Genomic DNA, 11,816 nt, shown 5'->3' on the forward strand with positions numbered 1-11,816 from the left:
TTAAATGGTCTGTGCGGGGAACGAACGAGGCGGAACACAATTGATGTCACTGCAAACTCTGAATCCATCGCAGTGGTTCAGCATATTTAATTGTAGAGCCGCATGTACTGTATCGGTTCCCTCAGCTCCTCCTTAGCTCCCCCCCTCTCCCACTCTCCATCTCTCTGTTTATCATGACGCTACTGCTGAAGGAGTGTGAACTCCATGTCTGTGACAGACTTACACACACAGTGACACGGCAAAATGTTGGCATCACACAGCTAACGTTGCCCATCAATGGATTAACAGAGTCGTGACATTTGGTGTCTACACGTTTTCACTCTGACCTTGTCACATATTAACATTTGATCGTGGACTTCCACATCTTAATATGAAGTATACATTTTCAGTCAAGCAACAAATATTTGCATGTTTAAAAAAAAAAACTTTTACCTACAGAAATCTCTGCCCTGGAGGTGTTCAGGGAAACTGTACAACACTGTTCATGTCTTCACTTAAAGGTTTTCTATTTGCTTTCTTTCCCTAAGTCTATAAGTAAAACAAGTCCAGGACTGGGTGCAGAGCAGAGTGACTAAGTACCTATTTAGGCTCATCGTATGCTGAGTGCTGAGCTGATCGTATCTGAAAACTGACACCACCAGTAGACATCCTTGTTTGATTAGTTTGCAACACTGTTGTTTTGAAAAACTAGACATGCATGCATTATTCACACGGAAGAGCTGTAAGTTAAGTTGAGCCAATCAGAAACAAGAAACAGCATTTCCTCAGACTGTCAGGTTTAACCTTTTAAAACACTGGGACGAGTTATGAAAGTGGTTGAGCTGACGCAAACAAGATGAAAAAGGTGACAACAGCCGGGCTAATTTTTATCTCTTTTTCACTTCTTTACGGTAAGAAAGAAAGAATTTACATTATCTACTAAATAAGCAATGAAAAAATAAATAAAAACAAACCTGATGTGTTAAATACTGGAGGAAACCTATGGTAATGCTTTGAGAAACTTTAAGCTAATACAAAACAAACAGGCTACATGCAGAGGTGGAAAAAGTACTGAAAAATTCTACTCAAGTCAAAGTATGTTTACTTTGATTAAATTCTACTAAGTACAAGTAAAGCTACCCTTCTAAAAATCTACTCAAGTAAAAGTAAAAAGTATTTCATTTAAAATGTACTTAAAGTAGAAGTTACTTAGTTACTTCCAACAACTTGATGGGGGTCACTCCTATGCAGTGCAAAAATGGTCCAGGGGTCATAAATCCAATCTGAAAACTGGTTATTTTTCTATGATGAACCATAGAATTCAGTTCAATTTAGGGCTGCACAATATCATTAGAGCATCACCATCGCAATGTGTTCTTGTGCAATAGTCACATTGTGAGACTCGCAGTATAAGTTCATCATATCAATATAATATTAGTCAAAGGCAATATGCCATACTTCTTTAGCTGGTTAATACTTTAGGTTGTGAAGTTCTCAATTTCCATGACAGTTTGATTGTAATATGCATATTTCATGCAAATACAGCCTTTCCAAATCCCAGATGATCACTTCTTTCCAAATAGAGCTATTCAAGTTATTGCAATACACTGTATATTGCAATACATATCGCAGTATACAAAATTGTGGCACTGTCAGTTTTGTCAAAAGTTGCGCAGCCCTCATTCATTTTGATTTCATATCCAGGTCAATTCACACACTTGTGAGGAAAGCAGAGAGGAGAGGGCTCCGTCTCACCTCTTCATGAACTAAAGTTATATTATTTTGAGTGACAGACGCTTCATATAATAACATAATGATACTATTTATCGTGTTATACGGTGAAACGTTTCACTTAGTAACGTGTTGACTTATATTGTTTACACGACGGCAAGTAATTTCTGTCTCTACATGGTCGCACCTTTACAATCCTCCTCTGCTCTCTGTATCTCGCACGGCGGAGTTCGGCCCGACACACACACACACACACACACACACACACACACACACACACACACACACACACACAGGTGAACAGTTATAAACGGCACTGTGCACTCGGGGTTTTCTTTCGTTTCATTCATTTCTTCGTTCATTTCAACTGCCGCATCTGCTTGTGCTTCCGCCAAAGCACTCTCACCCTCCTCTATCTCTCTCTCCAGGAACTCGCCGGCACCGGCCACTTGTTCTGGGTCAGTTCCACATAAGATTTCCGAGATTCGAAAACGTTTTTTTTTTGTTTTTTTTTACCTCAGTAACGGATGTGATTTCAAATGTAGCACAATAGTACAATACTACTATAGTCAAAAATTTACTTAAGTAAAAGTAAAATTACAGATTTAAAAAACTACTGAAAAAATTACAAATGACACAAAAAAACTACTCAATTACAGTAACGTGAGTAAATGTAATTAGTTACTTTCCACCTCTGGCTACATGATAGTGGAGTTTTAAAGTTGCCTTGAATTTTACATATACATTGTATGTATGACTGGATATGTGTTTTATAAAAGTTTGTGGCACATTGATACTGTCATAAGATGTATATAAAGATGTATATGAGCAGTTTTTGAAACCAGATTTTTGCCAGAAAGACTAAAAACCTGTGGAGTTAAGTAAGTTAATGTAGCAAGTAAAGCTAAGAGAAGGAAAAGATATGTCAAGAACAAGAGTCAACAGCCATGCAAACACCTTGTGATGCTGTATGTAGGTACAGAGGTGCTTTGAGTGTTTACCACCAGTTTACTATGTTAGTATGCGAATACTCACCAAACAGTACTAAACACAAAGTGCTGTTGATGTTACTTATTTAGAGGTATTTACACAATCAAACAGTTTCATATCTTCATAAGTTTTTAGTCTTTACTCGTGTAGACAGTGACGATCAGTGACGTGAATATTGTCAACAATAGCTGCGCTCTCTCCAGCACCAAACAAGAAGCGAAGACCAGGTAGACGGTAAATGTGGAGCAGACTCTGGAAAGATACAAGAACAAGTTCTCAGTTCTCTTGGACGGTGAAAAACAAGGAGAAACTGGTCGAGCTGTGGAGTGAACAAGAGTCTGTGTTCAGTTCAGCATGTATCTAATCCACTAACTTGTACTTATTTAAATGGGAAATCTTCATTTTTGAAACAGATTGCCTCAGAACTCATGGTAAAGCAATAGCGTGATTGTTTGGACAGATGTGTGGATGTAAGGGTTTAAAATGTATCACTGTAATTTCATGTGGCCGAGTTCATAAAGTCTTAGCAAAACTCTGTATAGCATACAAAGAAAGATTTGCTTTTGAGCAAATACAAATAAAAGAAAAATAATGTTATTTGGGATAACTATGTATTAATGTAGATATCTTCTTTCTCTTTTCAACACAGGTTTTGTTGCAACATTGAACTGCACCAGCCCAACACCTAAGGCCTTGTTTGATGCACTTGAGACTGAATTATTTCCAAGAAAACTATTTCGACCTGTAGGAAACTTTACAGATGTCCTGAACGTATCCATCGAACTGATTATAGTGGGAATTTTAGGAGTGGTGAGTCTATGAGCTGCATAAAAATCTATTCATGACTGCACATACAGATGCATAATTGTTTCAACTAAGTATTCTGTGAGTAAATTTGAATCATCATTATTAACTGTATGTTTCTCATCCCTAGAATGAAAAAGACCAGACCTTAACAGTATTCATATGGCAAATCCTGGTAAGTGTTCAGAGCACTGACAAAACATGAATGAATTTCGAAAATTGTCTAAAAACTTTTCTTAAACAAAAGCACACACTTAATACAAATGTGGTAAAAAAAATTTGAAGATTGTAAGAAATGCGGCTGCAACCCCCTCCTCTGCGCTCTGGTAGTGGGGAATGTGATGGTGGGACAGTGCCAATGAAATATTGAGTGGGATTTGATTTGAGATTTAAGGTGACACATCTTTTGCAATCAAAAGAATTTGGGTTTTTGAGTGTACTAACGTACACTTTAGTATTTAAGTGTGTGAGATAGGCCTATAAATTAACTACATGACAAATTTATCATAATCCTGCCAACCCAATTCTTAAAGGACCAGTGTGTAATATTTGGCATGGTTTATTGTCAGTCTGAATCTGAATCTGAATATTCTACCCATTAATATGTTTATACAAGTGTATAATCACTATAAAATAAAATTCTTTGGTTTTCGTAGCCTTATAATTATGCTTTTATATATATATATATATATATATATGTATATATATAGATACATTTATATATAGCAAGGGCCTTGCTTTAAGAGAGGTCGCCATCTTGCGCCACCATGTATGTACGGCAGACCGAGCGGACAATCCAGCCAGCCAGAGAAGCCGTTTCGCAAGTATAAATGAACCAATGAAGACAGCGGAAGGAGGAGGAGGAAACAGCAGAGAGTGTTAGTAGTTCATCAACAGAGAGTAGTGAAAAGTTTTTTAATTATAAAGTTTACGAATGGACCACACTTACCACGCAACAGGAAAGAATGAACCCGAACCGTCATCTGCGAGGAAAAGAAGACGCAACTTCACTCCTTGTGATGCACTCTCTGCGGCACTTTTCCTCCTGATGATATATCTCCCCAACAATGGTAGCAGTAGCACCGAATCCCATTCTGTGCATTCAGCCTCTCTTCTCGCCCACTCAGCATCAAACACATGGAGTTCCTCATCTGTATGCTCCGGCTCAAACAGGTATGGCTCTGGGTCTGTGTCCGCTACAAGAAACTCTTCAAAATCGCGTTCAAAGTCGTCCATTTCAGCTACTATAGTCCGGAGATATCGCAAGGCTAAATAAATAGCTGAGCTCTGTTTACCGGCTACGCTGTCAGTCAGTGTGCGGGCTGGAGATTGGTGGAGCAGAGAGGGGAGGGGGTCCCCACTTAGTATGGTAAATGAGTATGTGTGTATGAAGTGTGTCTGTTACGCTAGAAGAGTCAGCACTTGGGACAGAGTCTTTTACCTCCTGGAGTGTTACCGGAGTTTTTGGAGTGCTCAAATAAACTGGCCTTTTTCCCGAACGCTCCTCTGGTCTCCTGCTTGTGGGGGATTCATTACAATATTGTAACAGATTTCTAAATAAATATTCACCTTGTCGCTAGATAGACCTACTCCTGAAAAACTCGTGCGCAAGGCTTTTTGTCCCTACGAGGCCACCGTCATTTACCCGCCGGGAGGGGTGAGTGAGTGAGTCCTGCAATCTAGAATTTGACCACTGATGTCACTGTTTTCAACCCATTTTACACACTGGCCCTTTAATATCTGAGTCAGTCAATCAATCAATCAGTTTATTTGTTACATGAAATCATAAAATATAATATCAGTAATATGTAAGAGTTTACATCCACTGGATTAAAATGGAGGCCCTGCAGATTATTTACCTGTTACCATGGTGAGACGTAGTGTAGGAGCAATACCTTTAGAAAATGTTTGCACTCGTCATAAATTTGGGGCACCACCTTCACTTAGAAGGAAAGTGATTGTAATCAAATTAATAACTCTGGAGACCAATTATTAATTTGTCAGTATACTTATAAATCATGAATCAATCTAGCAAATAACTTTGGCAGGTGGCTGGCAGCACTGGATCCGATAAATCTTTAACGGAGTTGCAGGTCGAATAGTAACTCCTCTATTTGGCTGTGGCTACTCGCTTATAATAAGGTTGAAAACAATCTCGTCAGCCATTTTATATATTATTATCAAAGTTATTATTAGCACATATAAAAAATGTTGCAATCGGCTGGCTTCGTCGCTTCAGGTAGAATGTTACTGAAGACACAGAAAACAGAAAACTAAGGAAAACTCAATCGGGACATAACATCAAATTACATTTAATACGATTATTGTACTTCATATATCAGTGGAACACAAGTATAAAGTGTTTCGTGCACAAACACTACAAACTAGTCTGCAGTTACATCAACGTACTAAATGAGAAAGCACATATTGATAGAGACAAGTTGATTAATCAATCTAACTATCTCTTAACTTGAACTATAATATGGGATTCCTACGGAATCTTTCTTAACTATCGCCACAGGATGGCAGTATGACTCTATGTTAAATGAGGAATTAAACACATGAAATTATAACTAACTCATATTACAACCTACAGAAGTGGAAATAACATTAATTAACTAAGAAACAAGGATTATGCAAAGTTAAAATGTTAGAACGTGGATGAAATGTATAGTTTACTTTCAAGAGACATTTAAAGTTGGTTAACAAGAGAAACTTAGTTTTTACTCAGGAAGAAGACCACATCTGGTCTTCTTATCTTATTTCCACCAGGGTGAGAGTAAGATAGAGCTGGGGTGACTCCTATAGATGTGTTGTATAACAGATAGAGGGACAGAAGTGTGGAGAGACAAAAAAGGAAGAGGATGTGGTTTTATTGGAGGTAGAGTATTAAGTCCTTAAGAAAACAGTCTGTTTTATAAAAGACATGATTCTTTGGTGGTGGGCAAGTTGGAGTCTCTCCCTGCTGCTTGGATTTCAGCAGATCAGTGACTTTAAAGGCATAGTTAATGACCCTGGTCTGGCAGTTAATCTGCTGTCAAAACACTGGATTTTCCCAGGATGGTATTCAGCAAACTGAGATCTGGATGGTTTCCAATTGACACCGTTACCAGTCTTGATGCCAGGATGACAGTGAAAGAGTACATCAACTTTGAGGTGAGACCGGGGGCAAAGCCATAAACATTTGACCCTCAGAGTTGAAGTAATTCAGCTGTTCTGAAACTGAATCCCATCTCAGGGTTCATCAACTCAGAGTTCAGGTTAAGACTCATAGTAGCTGCTGTCTGAAATGGACCCCCACTCCCTACATAGATATATACAACACATTCTAAGATAACAAAAACACGATTCTTCTTTCGCGTAATTATACACTAAACACTTATAGATATATATAAAAACTTACATACTAATTATATTCCATTTTTGCCAATATATCCCCCGAAATCCTACAAACTGGACCTTGTAAGCTTTGGATTAAAGTATATCAAGTATGTAGTGACACAGTTTAAATGATTGTTGTTCTGATTAATGTGTGTTTTAACAATAAAAACAAAATGAAGACCTGGTGATACACTTAAGAAATCATACTTGACATTACACACTGGGCCTTTAACCTTTAGGTTAAAGTATACAAAGTGACACAGTTAAATAGTTGTTGTTCTCTTTAATTTAGGAGTGGGATATAGACGGACTGAGCTGGGATGAGAAGGAATGTGGAACTACAAGAGTCTCTGTCCCTCGAGAACACCTTTGGGTCCCGGACATCGTCATCAACGAGTTGTTAGTTAAAATTAAGTATCGTAGCCTGTCAAAAAAAAAAAAAAAAAAAAAAAATCTTTTAAAAGTATAAACATGCAATTAAGAGTTTCTTATTCTGTTCATTTCCAGCATGGACGAGGACAAATCTCCCAAAACGCCTTATGTCTACTTATACAACACAGGTCGTGTATTTGATGATAGGCCGGTCAGAGTGATCGCCACCTGCAAATTAGTCATCTACACTTTCCCCTTTGATATCCAAAACTGCTCACTGACCTTTGAATCATACCTGCACTTTGGTAAGCCTGCACAAAAATTCAAAAGATAACACCTGATCTCAAAACTGCAACTTCACCTCACATTCAGTTTCATAATAATGATGGTAGGTTAGTCAGACAATTTAAGAGGGTAATTGATTTTTTTTTTTTGCAGAAATTTTGTGTTTTCAAACATATAAAACTACATACACACACAAAAAAAAAATTGCGCACCCACACACACACACATTGTTTTTTATGAAATTTCAGTAGAATTAAACAAATTAATTCAGATATCTTTGGGGCCTGAACTTCCATGACCTCAACTTTCATGTAGACAACTTCACTCTACTCATCACTACATCACAAGTAACATTTCAAAGAGACTGGACATCTAATATGGACAAACTTTCCTACAATTTTATTCCAGCTGAAGACATAAAGATGAATCAAATACATTCAGCTGCAGAGATCCTGGAGGAGTCCAGAAATGTGATACAGACCAGAGGAGAGTGGGAGCTTGTGGATATCAAACAAACTCAAACAACTCTTGAAATTACAGAGGGAAGCTACTCTGAGCTCAAATTCTTTGTAAGTTATTGTAGCTATTGGGGTGTCGGTGGCTTAGTGGATAGAGCAGGCGTCCCATGTAGAAGGCTGTTGCCACAGCAGCTCGGGTTCAATTCCAACCTGTGGCCCTTTGCTGCATGTCATCCCCTCTCTCTCTCTCCCCCTCACTCTGAGCTTTCCTATCAATTCAAGGCAAAAATGCCCTAAAAAATACCTTTAAAAAAGGTTACTGTAGCTATTATATTTTTCACATGATACATACCAGTGATTATCTGTTTAAGGTTTGTTAAATCAGATGTGACACCTTGGAGAAACTGTGTGTGACTTTATTTATTTGATCAATCTTTGAAATTATTCTGATGAAATTATTTTTTGGAGAAAAATGACACAATCCCAGCAAAAAAAAGGTTTACATTTTTTGATAAAATAATGCATCAAGGTTCTTAATCTGTATCAAAATATGTAAATACTAAAAAACAATGAAATATAACAATATCAGTCATGACAAACGTCATGTTTGATGAGAAGCATCATAGAGGCTGCACACACTAACAGTGAAGGAATTTAACAAAAGCTGGTAAAAAGATTGGTTTAAAGAAACGTTTAAAGAATTCACTGTAGTGGCTGTTGTTTATTTGGATAATTTGACACAGTGTACACATGTAAGAGAGAGAGAGAACAAAGGAGGACCGATAATTGATCCATGGGGAACACCAAAGGTCTAAGTGCCTTCAAAAAAGCATCAGAAACAACAGAAGAAGTTTTTGGGGGGTGGAGTTTACTACTCCTGGCAAACGTCTATTGTAAGTTCTGAGTAAAACTAAAAGAATTTGTATTTGTTTTTATCCCAAGATCATTTTGAGACGTAGGCCAATCCTTTATGTGGTAAACCTCCTGTTGCCTAGCTGTTTCCTCATCACATTGGACCTCTTCAGCTTCCTGCTGCCTCCCCAAAGTGTGGATCGGTCCGCCTTTAAGATGACCCTCATCCTGGGCTACACCGTTTTCCTGCTCATCATGAATGACCTGCTGCCTGTCACTGGAAATACAACACCACTAATTAGTGAGTGACAGCTGTGATATATTGTTGTATAAGATGTGGCCAATTCTTCTTCTTGACCAGATGCCATTGTTGACCAATTAATACCTTGTCCTCTGATGGCTCCTCTGGTGACTGAATTTTAACTTAATATAAATGTGAATATGCTCTCTGCCCTTGATAATTAAAGTTAAAATGAAAAATGTCTCTTTACTTCTTAACTGTTTTGTTTGTTTTGCTGCAGATGTTTTATTCTCAGTCAGTCTGGCACTGATGGTGGCCAGCCTGTTGGAGACAGTGTTTATCACCAACATCCAGTTCAGCGCCAGCAAGTACAGAAAGGTGCCTCACTGGCTCAGTGTCCTTGTTCTACGATATCTTGCTGTTGTTGTTTGTCTCCCTCCAAAAAAGATGAGCAACCGCATCACAGTCTCCCTTCACCCACCTGCTAGAGGTACAATACATCATCATGATTATTTTTGTATTACTTCTGTCACTATTACTGCTGCTTCATCTCATTTTAATCATTTTTTATGCAACTGAGTGTGAAAGTTCATTCTTCATTCTTGATCTTAGAAAACGTAGTTGGATGAAAATAATCTTAACCTAAGCTTGACTAAAAAGCTAAATAAACTAATAAACTCTGAAATGGAGTTTGTTCATTTGTCATGGAGATGCACTTAAAGGCTCTCGGAAAAGCTAGTGAAAGCCAACCCCAGGTTAATTCTCCTTCATATTTTAGCTAGTTTTATTTTTATCTTTATTTTATTATTTTTTTTTATTCTTATTTCATTCATTTATTTATCTATTTATTTATTTAGTTATTTATTCATTTATTTTTGCTGAATGAGGCAACATGATGGTCACTGAGCCTATGGCCCACTGATGTAGGTACTGAAATAGGCCTTGATATATATTTGCAGTATTATGAACTGGGTGTAATAAGTTATTGCTAATGCAAACCAAACATTTCTTTTTGCTGCTGACTTAGCATTAAAAGAATTTCACTGGTGAAAGACTACTTGACTTTTATTGTTAGTAGTCAAAGGAAATGCAATTTCCATTCATCATGGTTTCCGTTTCTTATTTGCCCGGATCAAAGAATCAGGGTTTTTTTTTACAGTGTGTGGTGGAGTGCTTTGCAAGCAGTAGTTGCTATACACTGTCTAACAGGTGCTTTACAAATCTGTGACAACATGGAGCCAAGGATTTTCACCCTATGGGCTGTTGTTAGGAGGACAAACAAAATACCATTGCATTTACATTAAAACCTTGTACCTACCATCTACAATGATTACTCACTTTCCCTGAGCTGTCGTCACTTGCCAGTGATATTTTTCTTACAGCATGGCCTGGTTAAGCATAATAGGCTACAAATAAAAACATCCAAGCCAGCTGAAGTTACATTGTTAACGTACCATAGATTGTTGCCATAGAAGTACCTAGCTTTTAAAAAATGTGACACACCATATACCATGCTCTCACTGTAATCTTGTTTTCTTTTATATATATATATATATATATATATATATATATATATCCAGCAATGAGTCCCAGCATCATCTCTTCAGGAGATCTTCAGAGCGTCTCTGGTGATACACCTCATGAGAAACCCCCTCCGGATCCAGCCCTGGACGAACTGAGGAAGCTGAGCAGAGATCTCATGGCCATCCGCCTCCAGATAGACAAACATGCCCAGGGGAGCAATACCTCAGAGGAATGGCAAATGATCGGATTAGTCATTGACCGTCTGCTTTTTGGCCTGTACATTGCCATTATCTCTTCCCTTTTTATCACTATCATAACCATCTGGGTCTGGAGTGACGCAGAACTTAGCTGACTTGATGGAAGAGTTAAATCAGACAGTTATGTGGATCATCAGCAAAAGTTTGACCAGTTAGCAGCTTACACTAAGAAAGACAAAATGAAATCAATAATAACATTTCTTTTTTGTTTTTGTGTTTTTAATCAGTAGTTCGAGTAGAAGATTCAGAATCTGAGTTATTTGATGCAGGAAAAGAAAATGAAATGTAGAAAACATTCAGTATGTATAGAGAGAATGATTACAGTAGGCTTAGCTTATTTTAATGTTTATATTGATAGCGACTGTTTTTTCCAGCAGAATTGAAAAATGTGAACCTATCCTTTAATCAGTGTTTATTATCTTCATGAATCTAAGATCAATGGTTGAGTCCAAGTTAAAGTTTCTGTATAATTAATTGGAGATATTCTGATAACAGACCCTATATTTTAAAATGTCATGCGTACACTTCAAGCCCAAAACGCAAAAAATTGTCTTTTTCATGACCTGGCTTCTCAAGATAATCCACAGACCTTGTTGTGAACAGTTTAATGTAGGAACTCTTTACTCTCTACCAAACTACACCTGCCAAATATATCAGAAGGAAGCGTGAATCTACTCATGGGTGACAGCAAGAGATATAAACATTAACAAAGTCCTCCTTGTCTGAGCAGTAACATTAACTAGCTCAGTGCTAGGTGATCTAGCAGTAGATGCACGTTTCCTTCTACGTGGTGATACAGTTGGCAGGCATAGTTTGGTTAGAAGAGGATAGTTCCCACATGAAACTGTTCACAACAAGGTCTGTGGATTACTTTGAGTAACCAGTCATGATCTCTGAAAAGAGACAGTGCGGCTGAGGTTTTCATATGTACTTTATTTCTTG

The 11,816-nt window shown here is 37.7% G+C and overlaps 1 protein-coding gene across 1 annotated transcript; it reads left to right on the plus strand.

Moving 5' to 3' along the window:
- The first annotated feature begins 835 nt into the window (after positions 1–835).
- Positions 836–10,969, plus strand: LOC125896229 (5-hydroxytryptamine receptor 3A-like). The gene is made up of 9 exons (XM_049588630.1): positions 836–890; positions 3,350–3,510; positions 3,635–3,679; positions 7,178–7,284; positions 7,393–7,562; positions 7,951–8,111; positions 8,943–9,153; positions 9,374–9,583; positions 10,674–10,969. Exons 1-9 carry the CDS (start codon positions 836–838, stop codon positions 10,967–10,969), a joined length of 1,416 nt encoding a protein of 471 aa, XP_049444587.1.
- The last annotated feature ends 847 nt before the right edge of the window (positions 10,970–11,816 follow it).

This window comes from Epinephelus fuscoguttatus, linkage group LG10 (assembly GCF_011397635.1).
Source record: "Epinephelus fuscoguttatus linkage group LG10, E.fuscoguttatus.final_Chr_v1".
Lineage (NCBI taxonomy): Eukaryota > Metazoa > Chordata > Actinopteri > Perciformes > Serranidae > Epinephelus > Epinephelus fuscoguttatus.

What these genes read in the sequence shown, in the direction of transcription:
- LOC125896229 (XM_049588630.1), top strand. Translation starts at nt 836, where the DNA reads ATGAAAAAGGTGACAACAGCCGGGCTAATTTTTATCTCTTTTTCACTT. An exon ending in TATTCATATGGCAAATCCTG is followed by an intron (nt 3,680 to 7,177) that starts GTAAGTGTTCAG and finishes TCTTTAATTTAG; the next exon opens with GAGTGGGATATAGACGGACT. An exon ending in GACATCGTCATCAACGAGTT is followed by an intron (nt 7,285 to 7,392) that starts GTTAGTTAAAAT and finishes GTTCATTTCCAG; the next exon opens with CATGGACGAGGACAAATCTC.